Source organism: Myotis lucifugus, unplaced genomic scaffold (assembly GCF_000147115.1).
Source record: "Myotis lucifugus unplaced genomic scaffold, Myoluc2.0 scaffold_157, whole genome shotgun sequence".
Lineage (NCBI taxonomy): Eukaryota > Metazoa > Chordata > Mammalia > Chiroptera > Vespertilionidae > Myotis > Myotis lucifugus.
This window is the reverse complement of record NW_005871205.1, coordinates 288131-308492: the sequence shown is the minus strand read 5'-3', so window position 1 is coordinate 308492 and position 20362 is coordinate 288131. Positions and strand designations below refer to the sequence as shown.

The 20362-nt window shown below is 36.4% G+C and overlaps 3 protein-coding genes across 3 annotated transcripts in view; 1 reads left to right on the top strand and 2 right to left on the bottom strand.

The window, feature by feature from the left end:
• NF1 (neurofibromin 1) overlaps positions 1–20362 on the top strand; it is a 230024-nt gene that overhangs the window by 165507 nt on the left and 44155 nt on the right. The gene's annotated exons all lie outside the window — the stretch shown is intronic.
• Positions 1190–10193, bottom strand: EVI2B (ecotropic viral integration site 2B). Its single transcript, XM_006095493.3, has 2 exons — positions 10067–10193; positions 1190–3950 (listed from the first exon to the last, which is right to left on the bottom strand). The coding sequence occupies exon 2, from the start codon at positions 3925–3927 to the stop codon at positions 2575–2577; it is 1353 nt and encodes a 450-aa protein (XP_006095555.1). The 5' UTR covers positions 3928–3950; positions 10067–10193; the 3' UTR covers positions 1190–2574.
• On the bottom strand, positions 15747–19482 carry EVI2A (ecotropic viral integration site 2A). Its single transcript, XM_014461540.2, has 2 exons — positions 19344–19482; positions 15747–17088 (listed from the first exon to the last, which is right to left on the bottom strand). The coding sequence occupies exon 2, from the start codon at positions 17065–17067 to the stop codon at positions 16369–16371; it is 699 nt and encodes a 232-aa protein (XP_014317026.1). The 5' UTR covers positions 17068–17088; positions 19344–19482; the 3' UTR covers positions 15747–16368.

Genomic DNA, 20362 nt, shown 5'->3' with positions numbered 1-20362 from the left:
ATCCCCGCCACCAACACTAAATGAAATACATATTTAACATATGTTTGTTGCAGTGCATGAAGTAGGCACTCTTTGGTCTTATATCAGTGAAAAGGGTGCTGAACAAACTCAGCTTTTAATACCACTTTTAAACAAGTCACTTACTCTCTCTGGGTGTGTTTTCTCAGCAATTAACAAATAAAAGGGGTTGAACTAGATGGTCATCTGGGTTGTTTCTGAATCTATTTAATGCTGATATGGTAATAGCACTATGGTATGCTGTATATATGTAGTTCAGTCTGCTTTTAATTACCCTATGCCTTGTTGTTTTACCATATTCATGAAATAAACTTTCTCTTCTGGGTCCTGGTTCTTTAATCTTTTCAGTAAGTTTTTCTTTGGTCAAACATTTTCTTCTCTTCTTTATTTCTTTTATTGGTTTGCATTTCTTTCTGTTGATTAAGCAAGAATTGCCACTGTTTGGCTTCTCAGCTTCCACTGACCTCAGTAGGGGAAAATTGCATGCAGTAAATGGGAATTATTTTTCCCCCCTCACAGAGAATTTTTTAAAACACAAAACAAAACAAAAAATCAACAACAAAACCACCTGCTAGCAGTCGTCTGTTTTATTGTATAAAGGACAAAAGGAGAAAAGTTGCCTGAGGTATTTGAAGAAATCAGACAAGACTATGACCAGATCATCAGTTTTTAATTTATTTATGAGAGTTTGTATTTCCTTATATTTCCCAATACTCATCCTTCAAGAGGTCAGGAAAGAAGGTGATGAAAAAGAAAGACCCTGATAGGTAACAATCTTATATGTAAAATGAGAAAGATTATGATGATTTTAAGGCAAGTTAAAGTCTTAATTAGTATAAAAACATGTCTTATTTACCATAACTAGAATACTTAAAATTCAAAAGAAAAATGGGAAATTATCAAACTCCTGATTACTACTGGGCAAATTAACCATAAAAGTTCAAAGTTTGAAAAACACATGAAAGAAAATTTTTAATGTGGAAGACAGAGAGAACCAATGTAGTATGACAGTAAACATTATACTTATTCAGGAAAAGTAAGCAGCTCAAGGAATATTTTTTAAATATATTTTACTGATTTTTTACAGAGAGGAAGGGAGAGGGATAGAGAGTTAGAAACATCGATGAGAGAGAAACATCGACCAGCTGCCTCCTGCACACTCCCTGTTGGGGATGTGCCCGCAACCAAGGTACATGCCCTTGACCGAAATCGAACCTGGGACCTTTCAGTCTGCAGGCCGACGCTCTATCCACTGAGCCAAACCGGTTAGGGCTGCAAATAAAATATTTTAATGGTCAATGAGGGATGGCTTAAAAGATTTAAAGAGAAACATTGTATGTAAAATTTCAGTGTCCAAAAGCCTGCTAGTTTTTATTAAATATGGAACTTAGTTTCTTGAACACCATGCTACAATAAATACTATTTTTGTTCAGAAAAATCCCAGAACTATGAGAGGTTCCAACATTAAACTACCAATAAGGTCACCACACTTCATTCTAAGTGACTATTTCCCCCAGGAGTTAGGGAGGTAAGGAGAGTGAATATATGCTTGTTGGGCAACGGAGCGCTATTGTGGGCCCTGGCTGACATCTGCATAAGGGTAGGCCCTGAACACACTCCAGCTTTGACAAAGATTGGGTTCATTCCTACTCTGATAACTCAGGTTTATCACTTGTCTGGTAATGGATAAAAAGAAATTCTTCATAAGAAAGATGGTTAAAGAGTTTAAATGTATGGTGCTTAAATGTCAAGTATGAATTTAATGAAAGTTGAGAACCATCTGTATTTCGATACAGTATGTTTTTCTTGGGAAAATCATCCAAATTTGAAAGGAAGCCATAGAAGTGTTTTTGTTTTCTTTGTAAAATTTTATTTTGTTTGAGTTCTTCAGGCATATAAAGAGGCTAGTTTCAAAATTTGTGCTCCCCCAATAAGGTAGGAAAATGTCTACATTTTATGGTACATGCCCATTTTTTCCTGAGTAAATTTCCCCAACCCCCAAATTTTATATTTTAGTGTGTTTGCTTTACTATTTCCAATGAGAGCTAAAAGGAAATTTCTCCATTTTTAAACATGCATTTTAATCACTCATCCCCATGAACTCAGAATGTTGATTTTAATACTGGAGGTATTAATTTAAAATTTGGAGTTTTGTTTAAAACTTTGAAATGGAAAAATAAAATTTTATTTATTTAAGGTAACTTGATACACAGCTTTTCGGGGGGGGGGGGAACTATTAGGTGATACCAAGTATACGTAGGTTATTCATTTCCAAAATGGTTAAATTATTGACACATATACCATCCACATATGTAAAATATACTCTACATTAAAGTTAGAGGCTATAGCCAGTCAATAGATCACTGTTATATATTTAAAAAAAAATTAAGCTTTACCTATGCACATGGGCTTTGAGCAGATTTTAAGTAGTTCCTGAATAAAAATCAAAATTGGCTATCAGTTGCCACTTAATATCTTTCATCACATGAAGAAAAACAAAATTTAGAGAGTCCTTTGAAAAGGATGAAAAATCAGCTAATAAGCAAGCTATGAAGTTTATAACAGTTCTGCAGGTGGGGGTGGCAGGGATTCATTGAGATCTTGCTCAGAGTTAGGAAGAATACATAACTCCTGACATTGAATCTCATTGTTGGAATCTTCCAGGGTTTTCATCAAATCTGGTGGCAGGGTCAAATTAGGTGAGTCAAGGGGAGGCGGAAGTGACTGTTCGTACTCAGAATTATGATCTTCACAGACTTGACTGAGACAGTCCAGAGGTGGTGGGAGATTGGTGGAATCATTTGGAAGAGGAGATACCGTTGTCGTTGTCATTGTGGGTTCGTCAGATGTGTTACTCTCCTGTCCTTCTAAATCAAGAAGGGGAGGAGGAGGAGGCAGATCTGCGTCATCTGAAGAAACGGCAGTGCCAATTGTTGATCCACCAGCACTATCCTCAGATGTACCATTTCCTTGATCTTTTATTTTCTCTGTTTTGAGGTTGTTGGAATCGTCAATGTTTTCACTTGATTCAAACAACTTAGTTTCTAAGTCATCTGCTAAAAGTGTGCTTTTGCCTGGTTTCCAGGCCATAAGTGAAATAATTGATTTACGTTTTGTGGATACTTCATTTTCTCTGATGTTATCCAAACATATATCAGGGGTTTCACCATCAGCGAATGGAGATCTGCCTGCCCAATTTTGGTCATTTAAAACTGGTTTTCTCAAGCATTTGCATAGTACAATCATGATAATAGCTACCAACATAGAAACCAGAATTACACCAACTATTATGGCAGCTGTTGAATTAGAATTGCTTTTATGTGGCATTTGTGTGTTACCAGTATCTTCTGTGATGAATCCTGGTGTAAACCTAGGTGCACTTTTGACAGCTGGTGTTGGTTGTATGGATAGATTTTGAATAGTCGGTGGTACTGGTTTTCCAGAAGAGGTGTGAACAGACGATGGTCGATGAGTGGATCGATAGACAGATGGTGGCGGTTGTCTGATAGAAGTATGGGCAGATGTTGGTAGTTGTCTGCCAGAGGTGAACACAGGTTGTGCTGTTTGTTGGGAGATGGTTATGGCCGTGGGTGTTGGTTGTCTGGTGATGTTATAGGTAAATGGTTGTCCAGCAGTAGTATGTGCTGCTGGTTTTCCAACAGCAGCTGCTGTTGGTTGTCCAGCAGCAACTTTGGTAGTTGATGGTCCAGAAGAAATGTCGTTGAGTTGTGTTGATTGACCCAAAGGGTTCCCTGTTGTGTTTTGAGAATTAGCCAAGACATATGGCATTGGTGAGCTAAGTAAAGCAGACTGTGGTTGTGACTCTGTTGCATTTGCATTTGTCTCTGAGGAAAATGTATTGTTCAGGTATCCACAAAACAAAATTAAGATGAAATACTTGGAATCCATTTCAGAATGTTTCCTTTTTACCACTGGTTTTATAATGAAAAGAAAAAAGACAGATAATTAGGTCTCATTTGAAGTCTGGCATAAAGTAGTTAGGTACCTGATAAGTATTTATTATTCCTAATTTAGACTTGATACACTAAAGGCTAGTGTAAACAACTCTTGAATATACTGTAATTTACCATACAACATTTGGATCTTATAAGCAGTGTTTTCTCTTAATTGTTTCATAAGATCTGTACTTGGCCCTGCTTCATTACGTTACAATCCTTCATTTCACAAACTTCTCAAATACATACGCTCTGTATGCCGGTTCCATGTACTCCTTATTTTCTCTTTCTTTGTGACTTGAAGTACATTGATCCTGCTGCCTTGAAGGGTACCAGAAACCATCTATTATTTTATCCAAAGATCTTTTCTTTCTCTCTCTTTTTTCCCCTTTTTGACTATATTTATCTTAACTAACTATTCCTTCACTGCTATTCAAAGAGCTCTTTCTAGTAGTCTTCCTTTTGTGTCTATCTTACTAGCTCCTGTTTTTCTCTTGTCTCCTAAATATTGGCACTTGATAGTTAGTCCTCATGTTATCTACTTTTCTTTGATCCTGAGTCTATAAGATTTCAGCTCTGTCCTTTATGCCAAAACTCCCAAACATGCACATCCAGCCCAAATCTCCTTAATTCTAGTTCCATTTGTGTGACTTGTTGGTGGACATTTCCATGTATACATCCCACTATCAGCAAATTCAACATTTACAACAGAATGCCTCTTCATCTCAAAACTGACTCTCCCAACTTCTCTGTTTTAATGGTAATACCTGTGTACGTTTCTTATGCACAGAGTCTATTTTATGAGTAATCTTTGCAACATTATCAGTGTTTAGCACTATAAATTTTATGTTAGGACCTCATATTTTTAAAGGATTCAGCTCAGAGTCCATGGCTCAAAATCCCAAAGTGAGCTTTGAATCTGGATGAGTCAGTTTTACACAGTTGTTAAAGGAGTCGTGCTGCTGCTTTCATTCATTTATTGATAAACATCTTTTTGTCAGGCCCTCTTCTAGGTTTAGAAGGTAGGGTAGGGGAACGATTTTAGTTGTAGAAACAAACAAGTAATAAATAATTACAATAACTTGATGCGTTTTCTCATAAAGGCATGCAGGAGATACACAAAGGAACCAGTCTAGCCTGGGAAGGCTTTAGGGAAGGTTTCTCAGAGAAGTAAAACTTGAACTGAATCTTGAAAGATATCTAATTAAGCAAATAAAATATTTTATCTGGGGGAACATCCAGGCATGGGAAAAGAAGGCATGTATATGTTTGCATGTATACATTTGGCAGCTAGGGCTATTTGTAAGATGTGGCAGATGCTTAAATTTGAAAAGTTAAGTTCCAATTCTTCTTCTGTCACCTAACTTCCTATCTAACCATGAGAATTAGTCACTTAATCTGTCCTTTTCTCAATTGTCTTATCTCTAAAGTGAGGAGTTAAGACTATGTTCTGTGTGTAATATTCTTGTTTCACACACTCATTAGTCACAGTGGTAACTATCCAGTTATTTTTTTACCTTAGGGGGGAAAAAAGTCTCAGTGTTTTAGATCCCAGTATATATGATTAGAAACTATGGTTTTTCTATGATTCGTAGGCCAATCTGAGAGGGATTTGATGTTCTGTACAAGGTACAATAAAAGGAGAAGAGGAGCTCCCTCAACTTGTGCAAATAAGTAGATTTCAGCGTGTTTGAGTAGTTTTCATTACTTACTCCCCTATTACTTGGTACACAATGATAACAAATTGTCCTATTTTCATAGAAAAGAATGATTTTTTCCTGTACAGTCTCTTTTATTTTCTCTCTAATACTTCCAGCCTAAATTTAAAAATATTTCTTCTTTAAACTCTCTTCTACACTGCTGATGAATTAATCTTAAAAGCACATATGGCCAGGTGACTTTTCCCTTGCTTGTGATTCCCCATTGCTGTCAACATAAAATTCTCTACTGAGTTTTCTTCCTTCTGGCCTGAGCTTAACCAGTACCGACTCATATCTCTTAACTGAAGCTTCTCATACAGCTTCTGAATGCACCTCTTCCGCATCTTACGTACTTTCTGAGCACACACTTTGTTTCCTAAACAGACACTGTTTATTATGCTGTTTTCACCTGCTTAAAGTGTGTTCTTTTTTCAAACCCAGCCTCTCCCCCCTTCTGACTGCCTATTTGAACTTGTCTTCATCTAGACCTCAGCTTAAATTCCTCTTCTGAAACCACATTCTCTGTGACTGCCCAGAGAAATTAGTCATTCCCTGAACCCCCTAGTTCTTGTTGTCTTTATGGTTCCTTAAATAATTCTTCATGTATTAAATTCACTTTTACTTCTAATTTCTTAAATAATTGTGTTTATTTTTTATTACCTTTTCACATTTTCTTTTTATTATCCTCACTCCCTCAAACAAGATTATAAAGAACCTTGAAGAATGCAGACAGAAACAAATAAAAATACTTATCTAGAACATACTATGTGCTGTACTATCTCAGGTGTTTTACATACTTTATTTCATTTAATCTTTAAATAACTCTATGTAGAAGATAGAAAAATCCTTGATTTACAGATAAAGAAACAAGTTCAAATGTGTTAAGCAATTTGCCCAATGTTATATCACTAATGGTGGCAGACTGGCAATTTGTACCCAAGATCATCTGATTTCAAAGCATATGCTCTTTCTCTTGCTACCCTAAACTGCATTGTTTTTATATTTTGATTCTTTTACAAGAGGTTGCCATGTATTTTAGAAGCCCAGTAAAGTTGGTTTCCTTCCATTTAACTTTTTCACTATTCATTTATACTTATACCAGAATCTAAGCAAAGAAAATGAGATCCAAGTTATTAAATTCTGCATTTTATCCATTTTCCTAAAGGCTTTTTAAAAATAAGTTTTTAAAAAATATGTTTTTATTGATTTTTAGAGAGAAAGGAGGAGGCGGGATACAGAGATAAAAACATCAATGAAAGAGAAACATCATTGATTGGCTGCCTCCTGCATGGCCCCTTCTGGGGATCGAGCCTGCAACCCCAAATGTGCCTCAACCCACAATCTCTTGGTTCCTGGATTGACATTCGACCACTAAACCACATTGAACAGGCACTAAAAGTTTAATAGTCAAAAAACTAGAATTTTCTTGGCATAAATATGGGTATTTGAATCACCTGTAGATGGTTGTCATTTCCTACCTGCTATTCTTACAGATTTCCACCCACTTGCCAAGAAAAGGCCTCATCAACAGATGTTATTCTTCAAAGTTTCCGTTTAGTTTTTTTTTAAAATGCCATCTGAAGCAACAGAAATACAGGCCATGAATTGTCTTCAGCCGAAAATGTTCTCTCTTTTGTGACTTTGCTTGAAATTTTTTTTAAAAACATACATGGTTCCTCTTTTCAATTAGTTAAAAAAAAAAAGGGGGCATTAGGAAAGGAAAGAGCCCAAACAGGAATCATACTTAAAAACCCAGTTTAGTTTGTAAGATCAATTTTTATAGGTTCATGGCCTCTTTTGTCAGTAAGAAGATCATAGTACCTTCAGTATATGATATTTTTCACTCATCATTTAAGCCTTATGATAATACTAGAGGCCCGGTGCATGGATTCGTGCACTGGTGGGGTCCCTTGACCTGGCCTGCGGGGATCAGGCCAAAACCGGCTCTCTGACATCCCCCAAGGGGTCCTGGATTGTGAGAGGGCGCAAATCTGTGCCCTGGGCGTCTAGTATGCATATAAAATTTTTGATTAATCTCTTCCTGCCCTCTCTCCTACCCCCTTCCCTCTGAGATTCATCAGTCTGTCCATGTTTCCATGCCTGTGGTTTCCGCTCCTGCATTTAGCAACTGCCCCTGGTGGTCAGTGCGCATCATAGCTACCGGTCAAGCAGTCAGCTGGTTGGCCAGTCGCTTAGGCTTTTATATATATATAGATTAAAACCAAAGTCTATTATTCTATGAAATATTAAAACCAAATTCTATTTCCCATGCTTCAATTAGTTGTCTACCCTCCTAGCATATGCTATGTCAGGATGCTTGAATCTGTGATAGAATTCTACACAATTTAGAATAGTTCAGAAAAGAGTGAGCAGGACTTTAAAAAAGAAATAGTGGGTATAATTATGAAGAAACTGTGGCTTTTTTTAGTTCAGAGACAAAGCTTAACTGAGCATTTTAAAGTGCAGTTACAGTAAAGCAGGAGTTCCCATATATTAGACATATACTAAAAAGTATAATACATAAGTATATAAAGGGTCCAGCATTTAAAATTAATGCTGTTAAGTTGGACATGTAAGAAATATGTCATTGTCTTTTCAAGGGAATCAGATTCGAAGAGCATATCCTAGACAGAAAGGCAAGTGTAAGTGAACAGTATCAAAAATAGTATCTGAGTTTTAGTTACTTTGATAATAAGTTAACAATATAGATAAAATAGTTTAAAATTAGTAGTAGTGTAAGTTCAACTAGTGAGGTTATGAAACCGTAATCGGAATAAAACAACAAATCTATATCTTGAGGAAGAGCAGAAAGGGAAATGAACCTTGCACTATGATAGGTATTTGATGACCATCTTTTATCAATAATAATATCTACCGTTTACTGAGTACCCACTAAATGCTAGCACTTTCCTATTTTACTGAGCAATATAGTGTTATCTTTCAGATAAAGATACTGAGACAGCAGAGAAGTTGGGTAATTTGCCAAAGTGTCACAGCTCTGAATAGTGGCACTAATACAGAAACCATATCAGTCTTATACCAGAGCCCTTTCCTTCTATGCTGCACTGCCTTTCATAGTAAAATTATGAAATAAATGCTTTATGAAGAAATGAGATGTGAGCTCTCTGGGAATAGGTATGTAAGTAACTTATGGAGGTAGTCTTGTATAAAGGGCAGGAAAAGAGCTACTAAAAATAGATATGGTAGTTTTGAATGATTACATATATAAGCTGTCATATTTGACATGATTTTTAAAAATTAGACATTGAAAAGGATCAGATTTATATTTAACATTTAAACTTACTCAGAATTCAAAATTTTCTTCTAAATAGAATTGTATTGGAATTAGTTGAAAAACACAAGTACTATTAAACTCTAAATTTAGGACTGTCCCTTTAAAAATATTTGCACAAGTGTCTAAAAAAGAGATTAAAATCTTTATTTTCTAACTTATGTAGTAGTTATGTAGAAGAAATCTAAAGTGGACTTCTATAAGTGTAAGCCATAAGTATTTATGAAATGCTGATATAGGATATTATCGATTATGAATTTATTCATGGTACTGTAAGTCTATGTAAACTCTTTGCAGTTTTTATTTTTGAGGATATTCAGTTTAACTTCCCAGTTTACTCATAGAGTAGTCATCTTTAATGCATATTAACAATTTTCTATTGTTTACTCTGTGGGTGTTTTTTCTGTATCTGTTTTGCACTGTTTACTAAAGTCTCAGATAATATGACATAAATATGTAGATGATACATTTTATCGTAACAGTTTTGTCTTAGTGAACTTTAAAAATATTTTCATGTCATCATTTTAATGTAATATTTTCATGTTATCATTCTTAAATATAAATTCTATTTGTATAAAAAATAAAGCATATATCATAATGATAATTGAGTACCTCATCTATATTCCATTGGCTTTATAAATTAAGTGAAGGTGACTATGGAAACTAAAGGGGATTAAAAAATAAAAATAATTTAAATCTATGGGTTACATTATGTACAGGAAAATTTTATAAAAAGCAAGTCAGAATTTTTAACTGTTATTTTGGGGTTGTAAATTCAGTCATATCCCATGGATCCTAGTTTTATTTCTAGCTGTTAGCTTTATCTGCCTTTGATATAGTTTATTTCTTTTAACTATGGAACTAAGGTTAGCAAAACCTAGGTGAAATTTTATATTATGCAAACCTAGGTGAAATTTTTTCTTCAAGGCAAGTTCAACACTCAATAGTTTTTAATTCCACACAACAAAATCACAAAACCTATTATAGACGTCTTTAGACTAGCAGTTTACATTTAAAACACTACTGTCGTTTTAGTTTTAAAAATAAGATTTAATTAAAACAAAGATCAAACCAAATTGCCTGTGTGAAATTTTTCTTACCTCAGCTGTTAACTTCTTTTGCAGGATGCTAAATTCTTGTTCTAACTGGACATTTTGGTGATTTGGCTAAGAAAGCAAAAGGGGTGGTTCCATTTAGATTAAAAATGGTCCTCTAGCAAACTGAAATGGTTTCTGTAGAAAAAGAGGAAGTTTATCAGTAGTTGGTTCCGGAAGTGCAATAAGCCACAAAATGACTAAGAAATACACTACTTTAACAGAACTTATTTTAAAACCCATTTTGGAGCTACATGATTTGAGTGCTTTTAATTAATGTTTGTAAGTAAACACTTGAGGCTCTCTAGTACTGTGATTCTATAATTTAAATATTTAGAATAGAGCTTTGGAGAGCAAATTGTATGTTCTAAGGAAAAACTGCCAGTTGGGTTATCACCCACAGTGAGATTTCTTTTGTAAGATGTGAATGATGAATTCTGTTTACTTGTATGACCTTAGGCAAGTGACTGCACTTCTGAATCACCACTTCCTCCTCTGGAGGAATATTTCTCTTCCTGAGTTGTTGTGAGGATTAAATAAGATAACATAGCATGTACAAATGTCTCACAGTAGGTAGCAGTAAATGTTAATATTATTTCCTCATACATAATTTAGGCAAAGCCCAGGTAAAAGTATAATTTGGTTGGTTGTGGTTTTTTTTTGTTTTGTTTTTTTTCAAAGTGTGTATACATTTTTTATTATTTTTTTATTTTTTTAAAATTAAATCTTTATTGTTCAGATTATTACAGTTGTTCCTTTCCCCTCCCCCGCATAGCTCTCCTCCACCCAGTTCCCACCCCACCCTCTGCCCTTACCCCTCCCACTGTCCTCATCCATAGGTGTACGATTTTTGTCCAGTCTCTTCCTGCACCCCCACACCTCTTTCCCCCCAAGAATTGTCAGTCCACTCCCTTTCTATGCCCCTGGTTCTATTACATTCACCAGTTTACTCTGTTCATCAGATTTTTTATTCACTTGGTTTTTAGATTCACTTGTTGATAGATATGTATTTGCTGTTCATAATTTTTATCTTTACCTTTTTCTTCTTCCTCTTCTTAAAGAATACCTTTCAGCATTTCATATAATCCTGGTTTGGTGGTGGTGAACTCCTTTAGCTTTTTTTTATCTGTGAAGCTCTTTATCTGACCTTCAATTCTGAATGATAGCTTTGCTGGATAAAGTAATCTTGGTTGTAGGTTCTTGGTATTCATCACTTTGAATATTTCTTGCCACTCCCTTCTGGCCTGCATAGTTTCTGTTGAGAAATCAGCTGACAGTCCTATGGGTACTCCCTTGTAGGTAACTGACTGTTTTTCTCTTGCTGCTTTTAAGATTCTCTCTTTGTCTTCTGCCCTTGGCATTTTAATTATGATGTGTCTTGGTGTGGTCCTCTTTGGATTCCTTTTCTTTGGGGTTCTCTGTGCATCCTGGACTTGTAAGTCTATTTCTTTCACCAGGTAGGGGAAGTTTTCTGTCATTATTTCTTCAAATAGGTTTTCAATATCTTGCTCTCTCTCTTCTTCTGGCACCCCTATAATTCGGATGTTGGTGCGCTTGAAGTTGTCCCAGAGGCTCCTTACACTATCTTCATATTTTTGGATTCTTTTTTCTTTTTGCTTTTCTGGTTGGGTATATTTGCTTCTTCATATTTCAAATCTTTGACTTGATTCTTGGGATCCTCTTGTCTGCTGTTGGATCTCTGTATATTAATTATTCTTTATTTCAGTCAGTGTATGCTTAATTTCTAGTTGGTCTTTTTTCATATCCTCCAGGGTCTCACTACATTTATCGGCGGTTTCTAGAAAATTCTTGAAAAACCTTATAACCGTGGTTTTGAACTCTATATCCAGTAGTTTGCTTTCCTCCATTTCTGTCATTTGTGACCTGTTTCTTTGTCTCCGCATTTTTTATGCTTCCCTGTGTTGGTAGAGTGGCTTTGTGTGCTAGGTGTCCTATATGGCCCAGCCTCCCCAATTACCTGAGGTGGACACTCTTGGTGCACCCCTTTGTGGGCTTTGTGCACAGTCTTGTTGTAGTTAAGCCTTGATTGTTGTAGGTATCACTGGGAGGAATTGGCCTCCAGGCCAATTGGCTGTGAGAATCAGCTGTGTCTACGGTGGGAGAACTTCTGTGCTGAAGACACCCTTATGGGGCAAGACTTGCTTTAGTGGGGCTTTGGCGCTCACTGAGTCTGCCCCCTGAGTGTGTCCCTTATGGATCTGAGGAGTTGTAATCTGGATGGTCCCACTCTGACCACTGGGTACACTGGCTCTTGGATCTAAGGAGGTGCTAATTTAGCCTCTGCCTGAGGCTACCCAGCAGGAGCTACAAAGAGATCTGCAGATTCCCCTTTCTTGTTTGGGGTTTGGAGGTACCCAGATGAGGCCCAGCTGTGAAGCAATGCAAGCCGCTGTGGGGCCTTGGGCCTTCTCTTGGAAATTCTGGGTCTGTCTGGCCCAGCTGCAGTTTGTTAGGTAATTTTCAGATTGCAAAGGGCTAGGGCATTCATATGCAAAAGCCTCTGCGCACAGCTTGGGTGGGGCGGGGTCTCAGGGGATCAACAGGGTGGAGCAAACAGCTATGGCTGATCCTCAGCCCTGCCCTAAGAGGCCCCGCATCTCAGTGTCCCGGTAATTGCTGCAAGCACCTCTGAGAGAAAGCCTCCCTCGAGTTCCGAGTTCTGCCCACTGCCAGACAGTCCAGTTTCTCCCCGTATGAGTCTGGGTCCCCAGAGACTTCCCGGAACTGGAGTTCAGAGCAGTCGGGGGCTTGTGACTCCCTCCCGATTCAAAAATTCAGCCGTGTCCTCAGTTGCCAGCCCTTGCCGCATGCGCCACCGTACCTCTGCACTTTACTTCCGCACCTCCTCTGAGTCTCAGTGTGCTTTTCTCTTTCCTTCTAGTTGTAGAATTTCCACTCAGCCAGCCTTCCTGTGGTTCTGGATGATGTCCGTTTTGTCTTTTAGTTGTATTTTTGAAGTTGTTGTGGGAGGCAGCAATTTCCGGTGTTTACCTATGCCACCATCTTGGTTTCTCCCTAATTCGGATTTTTTGACCAAATACTTTACTAAATGATTTTTTTTAATCCTCACCCAAAATTATTTTTTGGAGAGATTTTTTAGAGAGTGGAATGGAGGGGGGACAGAGAGAGAGAAAAACATCAATATGAGAGAGACACATCTATTGGTTGCTTCCTGCAGGCACCCTGACCAGGGCCCAGGAGCAAACCTGCAACCCAAGTACCTGCCCTTGACCAGGAATCAAACCCATGACCCTTTGGTTCCAGGGCCAATGCTCTAACCATGGAGCAAAACCAGTTAGAGCAATTAAATGATATTCGAGTTCAAGTCCATAACTCTTTGATTATCTACAAAGTAGGTACTTCCATGGAAAAATAAATTCAGAATCACTTTTTAATAAGTTAACTGAGCAAAGTTTATTGAAAAAAGTGGGAGTCAGTCTCAATAAAAATTTCTTTGGCCAGGTCACCTTCTATCCTGTTTCCTCATCTGAAAAATGGAGATCATAATTTCTAATTTATTATGGGATTAAATAAATGTAAAGTGCCTACCATAGCACGTGTTACAGTAGAAACAAACAGTAAATGTTAAACCATGCCCTGCTTTCCCCTGGTCACTGCAGAGGAACACAGATTATTAAGACCCAGTTCTCAACTGCAAAGAACTTATTACTTTGTACAAAAAATGTTTGAGGGGTCCTACTATAGAGAAGAATACAATAAAAATGCTATAAACTTTTGATTCACTATTTTAAAATCCCTAAATTAAGTGTGTGGATCATAATACCCAGGGATAGAAAACAAAAGTGTCTTTGTTCAGAAATAACTTTTAACATTTGAACTCAAAACATATCTTAGCTTCTCATTTTTAAACATTGCCAAGTTTGGAAAGAATTAGTTCTGTTTGTTCATAAGCTATCATTGGATGGTGTCATTCTGAGGATACAAGTTTAATAGCCAAGGTAGGAATAATGAATTTTAATCCTGTAGTAGAAGCTTTCTTGTATTGTGAGAAAATGTTTGACCTGTATATTGAATATTGGTTGCCTAGCTAATTTCTTATTTTTAAAAAGACAGTAAATTATTTTAATTTCCTACAAGTATTTATATATGATACTTGATTCAAGGAGTGCTTTGTAGTATCAGTATGTATTCCAGTACATAATCTCAAATTTTTAATTTGTACAAAACCAGAGCTCTGCCCAGTTTCATTTCAATCTGATTCCTTTTACCCCTCAAAATTCAGCCTCCTTCCTGTCACCATGCTTGGCATGAGTATTCTCTGCTTTCCTTTGGACTTTGTTGACATTTAGATTCATCTGGAATAATATAGATATGGTTTGTTATTTAGGGAATGAACTTTATGACAAATGGTAATACATTGATGATAAAATCAATGCTCTGTTTTCCCCTCTCATTTTAAGATGTAACCTAGATCGTTGGCACCATAGAACTTGTAAGAAGTGAATTTAACCAAGAGCAGTATTTTCTAGAGAGTTATGCAAAAATTACCAATGCCTGTATCTCACCCCATTCCAATTGAATCAGAAGGAGAGGGTGGGAATAAGGCATTGGTGAGTTATTTTAAACTCCAGGTGATTCTGATACACAACCAGGATAAGAATCGTCAACCTAGAAGGGAGAGTAAGATTGTGGTCATACAAAATATATAAAATATTTTCCTAAGTGGGTAGCATATTGTCCAAAATAAATGATCAATAAGGAATGTGATTTTTAAAATGTGGCCTGGTATTTAATTAATATGCCGTGTCAAGTTCAGTAAATAGTTGGGAAGTCTCTCAAACCAACTTTTTGTAATATGTTTAATTGAAGATTAAAGTCTTTACTTAAATGTAAGTCATTATTTTACTTGAATGTAGTTTCTTTTTTTTTTAAATATATATTTTATTGATTTTTTACAGAGAGGAAGGGAGAGAGATAGAGAGAAACATCGATGAGAGAGAAACATCGAAACATCGATCAGCTGCCTCCCGCACATCTCCTACTGGGGATGTGCCCGCAACCCAGGTACATGCCCTTGACCGGAATCGAACCTGGGACCCTTCAGTCCGCAGGCCGACGCCAAACCGGTTTCGGCTGAATGTAGTTTCTTAAAATGTTAAACATGCCCTGGCCAGTGTGGCTCAATTGGTTGAGCGTTGTCTTGTGCACCAAAAGGTTGCCAGTTTAATTCCCAGTCAGGTTAGATGCCCATTTTGGGTTTGGTCCCTGGTCGGGGTGTGTACAGGAGAAAACTGATTGGTGTTTCTCTCTTACATTGATGTTTCTCTCTCTCCCTTCCCTTCCTCTCTCTCTAAAAAAATAAATAAAAATATACTTTTTTAAAGGCTAAATATTTACCTAAAGTAGCCTATTTCCAAATTCACACACACACACACCTTTTCTTTGCTCATATCCCATTGATAGTACTCATATCCCATTGATAGTAAAAAAATGAAATTGGTCATTTATTAGGCCACTTGGCATCCTTGAAGTTGAAAAATCAAAAGAGCAATATTTATACAATAGAGGTATGTTACACTTAAACAGTAAGATATGCTTTACATTTACAGGTAGTCTTCTGTTGTGGCCATAATCTCATCTGTTTCAATTGTGCTTTACATGTGTTCTCTCAGATAGTAAAGTGAATGCAAATATACGTAGTCAGTTTTATTCTAACAAAGTCTTAATTTATTATACAAAATTAAAAGTTTTAATTAAATATTTATAGTAGAAAAACATTTTCTTATGTTTGTCATATATAAAGATGAAAACATCTAGCATAAAATTAGCTGTGTTGATTTAAGAGCTGGTAGGGATTTTTGTCACATTCAGCAAAGGAAGGTACCATTAAACTATACAGTTAGAAATTTGAATTCTGTTAGATGTTGAAGCATATATTTGCCTCTAAGGACACAGTAAAACTATTCAAAAGTTTACTTATTTTCAAAGATCATCTAACTACTATTGCTGAACAAGAAATATTTAATTGTCAATTTCTATTAGTCAGTTTCTTCAATTTGTCTTTAAAATCTTCCTTACATTTTTGGTTGTTTTATTATCTGCTTTTTAAAACATTCAGTGTCAGGACAAAAGTACACCGTTTAAGTAATTAAGTAAGCAGGCATACGTCTCCCCTTCTCACCTGCTTAATTCTAAATTGCAAGGCCTGCCGTGTAAAATTTTAGATCATCAGTCCAACATGTTGACATTAAATATAAAACTGACTTCATTTTTACTTCCTAACGTTTCCCATTGCTACTTTGCATTTTTCTTCACTAAAGCATCTGTTAGTTAGTGAGTTTTCCAGTTCCTTCTTCATCTTTTTTTTCCCTTGTAGCTGTGAGCACTCCAGCAGATTGCATCATTAGGTTGGGCCCTGTGAGCTGTTTTGCTCTGTTCCAAGTGTCTGATTCAGCAGGCCATAGACCGCTGCTTGCCAGAAAATCGCCATTGCTTCGAGGCTGGCGCTTGCCTACTTGTTTTGATCGCCTGAGATATGAGACTTTGTTTGCCAGAATCACTGTGGATAGAAATAGAAGGGTGCAGATAAGAAAAAGCACTGCAATTATAATTAAGCAAACTAGCATAGCCATTTTGTTGTTGTTTTCCTCACAGGCTTCTTTTTTGAAAATTTCACTGTGACTTTTGCTTGTGTTTTCGATGCTCTGTAATGTCGGAGCACTGTTCCTAGCAACTGAAGGTGTATAAAGCTCCAGTTCAGATTTAGGGGTGAAAGATGTGATGTGAGGCGATGCTGCTATTTCAGGCATGTTTGTAGACTTGCTCCTTTTATCTACTTGAGGAGTTGCAGAGTTTGTGTTACTGTTTTCGTTTTGGTTTCTGCCTGTCTTATTTTGAATATCTGGATCCCAGACAGTAGTGTTGTTAGCCCCCAGATGGGTATAGTTTGTTCTTATTCCAGAAGACAAAGAAAAAACTGTTGTCATCAGAAAGGCAAGGTGCAGGTAATGACCTGTGTGTTTCATGTCCGTGATAATGCCGGTAACCTGTTGGGGATAGAAATATAATTTGAGAATTTGTAAAAGAGTTAACGGTTTCTGATTTTGGTAATTGTATTAAAAGATCAGACAGCTGATATGTTACAAGTAAGCTGCAAGCTCATGCCTGACATTTGCAATTCCTTCTTAACCGTTTTTTTTTTCTATTAGGCTATACATAAAGAAACAGTTTTAATTTCTGTTATTCTTTTTAAGTGAATGCCATGGTTTTATATTGTGTTCTCCCTCTTAAGCATGCTAGACTTCAGCTTTGAGTCATATACTTCTGCTTTTTTTGATTCCTCCCCCATTTAAGGATCCTTTTTTGCAGAAACTCCCCACCTTCTAACATATGTGTCATCAGTCTTTATAGTAAAGGAGAAATGTGGCCTTAGGCATTTCACTTCATGCATGAAAATAGCTTTTTTTTCCCTGCCCAGGAAAGGGGAAATGTGGTAGCAACCAAAGAAAATGGACTTCAAATAGGAATTCAGGGTGGATATTTTTTAATTTTTCCTTCTTGGGTATTTATCTTGAAGCTTAGAATAAAGCTGGTACTTAGAAATATATCCCCAGGATTTGTGAAAGCAATTTTATGGTGGTGGTTCTCTCTTTTCACCTCTGTATCCCCTGACTGACTGTGGCTTTCCGAAAGCAAAGGCCAAAGGCGGCATGCCTGTTTTCTCAGCCTAAAAATCTGGCATTACAAAGAAAAAGAGGCAGAACTCTTCTGAATAATCTCAAAGGTTTAACAAAAGTTACTGACTTTTTTATATTATTTATGCCTAGCATTTTTTTCTGTGAATATTTTGACATAATTTTTAAAATAAAGTATACAGTAAAATAGAAATAGAGCCTCAGGATCATGGGATTTTAGACTGAAGTGGGAAGTCAAGGCAGATGGTAAGCATCTCAACATATAAATAAAAAGGTTGCATTTCAGTTTTGGCTCTGAGCTCCCTGGAAGCCAGTACAAAAAGGGGATAAGACTGTTCTAATTCTCATTATCCACCATAGAATTGGTGATTTAAATAGAACTGGTATATCTGTTCAGGGACCGGTAAGCCAGAAAGACTTACCACCATTATTGAACTATCCCTTTTATAATAATATTCCAGTTTGTTGGAGCTACTTTTATAAGATTTTTATTGTTAGTAATCATTTAAGGGAACTAGAAAAAAACTAGATTATTCTCCTTTTTTAATTTAGCTTTGATTCCGTAGATCTAGGAGGGACCTGAAATTCTTCATTTCTGACCCAACTCCCAAGCAACATAGGTGCTACTGCTAGTCAGTTTCACAGTTTTATAAGAAATGGTGTATAAGAAGTAGCTTATAATAAATAAATGATGCTAACTGGAAATTAACCTCTGAAATAATATCACCTATTAATAGTAGGGAGGGAAAAAACTTTTATTATGTGCTCTAGAATTAAGATTACTTTTTGGATTATGACCTTTAATAAACAGTGAAAGATACGGTGCATTGACTTCTACGTAATAGTGTTCAGCTTCCATTTTTAAGTTGAATGGCATAAATCTTTGCCTTCTTTATGATTCTTTCACAGAGAAATACTTTAAATTGGGTTAGCAAGCAATTTCCATCCTTTTATACTAGACTGGCCATCTGCATAGATGGTAAAATAATTTAAAGTGGGTTGTTATTGTCACATTAGTTTGTTAACAATGTAGTACGCATCCTAGCATTCACACACTTTTAACAATGCTTACCACGGGATGGATAATGGGCCCGCTGTTGATTGTCTTCAGCCAGATGTGCTGTCATCCCCAAATAAACAAACTGTTAACAAAATGAGACTTTCTCTTATCCTTACAAGTTCCCAAGAATAGAGGACTGTCTCTGTATTTCTAATTTAAACCAATGAGGCCAGGTTATGTTATCAAAAGCGTCTGTATGTGTTTTTAATCTCTGGTCATTTTCAATAACATGTTTAATGCCTAAGCATTAATAATAATAAATTTATTTTTTAAACTTTTTTTCATAACCAAACTTCCTAATTGACTGTAGAATTTAAACTCAGATCCTTCCTAGTTCTAATTTAAAACTCTATATTGATAGTAAATCTTTCTCATTTCTAACTTAAGTTTTACCTAACAGGACAGAAAAAAAAGCATACATTTTCCATCACTTATGATTCTACTTTGTTAATAAGAGTCTTAGGTACTATTTGAAGCACTTCCTCAAACACGAATCTGTACAAAGTTATAAGTAAAGGGCATAAGAAAAGCCATATATATTACCTACCTTGCAAAATGGTTGGTCAAAATCTGATTATAACCTTATTTTAATAAGCCACTTCTTTTCTTGTCTTTAAGCACAGCTTGCAGTAATATAAAGCAGAACAGACTTGGAGGAATAGGAATGTTAAAGTAAATCTGCAGCAAAAAAGGGCATGTACAGCTAGCTTTCCACTTTTCGAACCAAACCACAGATGATGACACATTTCCTTTTCTCTGCAACTAGAGCACATGTCACAGGGGAAAAAAACACCAGAATCTCTAACTTGTCTAGCTGGCCACTGGCATGACAGGAGGCTTTGTGGAACAAATCCCGCCTCCAGGGCAGGGAGGGTTTTCCTCTTAATGTCTTTTGACCTTATGCTCATTATATATGCCTGCTTTATATGCTTTTGGATGACATATTAGTATCATTCAAAAGAAGATGAAATGGCATTTTCCCTGCAGCATTAAAATCACCTCTAAAAATTTTATTTGTATGCACAGATTGATTTGATAAATGAGTTTGGAGACCTGAGGTATTGGTCAAATAATAGAAACAGTGATATACATAACCCACATCTCAAATTATGGAACTGCAACGATTTGAGAAAGTACGTAGTAAATTTAGATTATATAGGACAGAACATGCTTTTGTGTGGTTTAGTGTGTGTATATACACACACACACAACACACATAGCCTCTCTCTCTGTCTCCCTTTCTCTCTCTGCTCCCCCCTTCTCTCTCTCCTTCCCCCTTGAATGTCCTTTCATCACCTCATTTTTCTCCCATAAGTGGCTGCCCCTCATGATCTCTTTGTTTTTGTTCAAGATAGCAACATTCTTTGTAATCTCAGAGGCTTGTTATATACCAAGTCCTTTTAATTCAAGTCCTTTCTTATAGCCCTGATCTGACCTAAGACATTGTTGATTTTCCTTTATATTCTTAGATCAGTTTCTTTTTTATGATCACCATAGTACAGTTTTGAGCCACATAATGACAGGCCACATATACAATGGTGATCCCATAAAAATACATAATTGAGC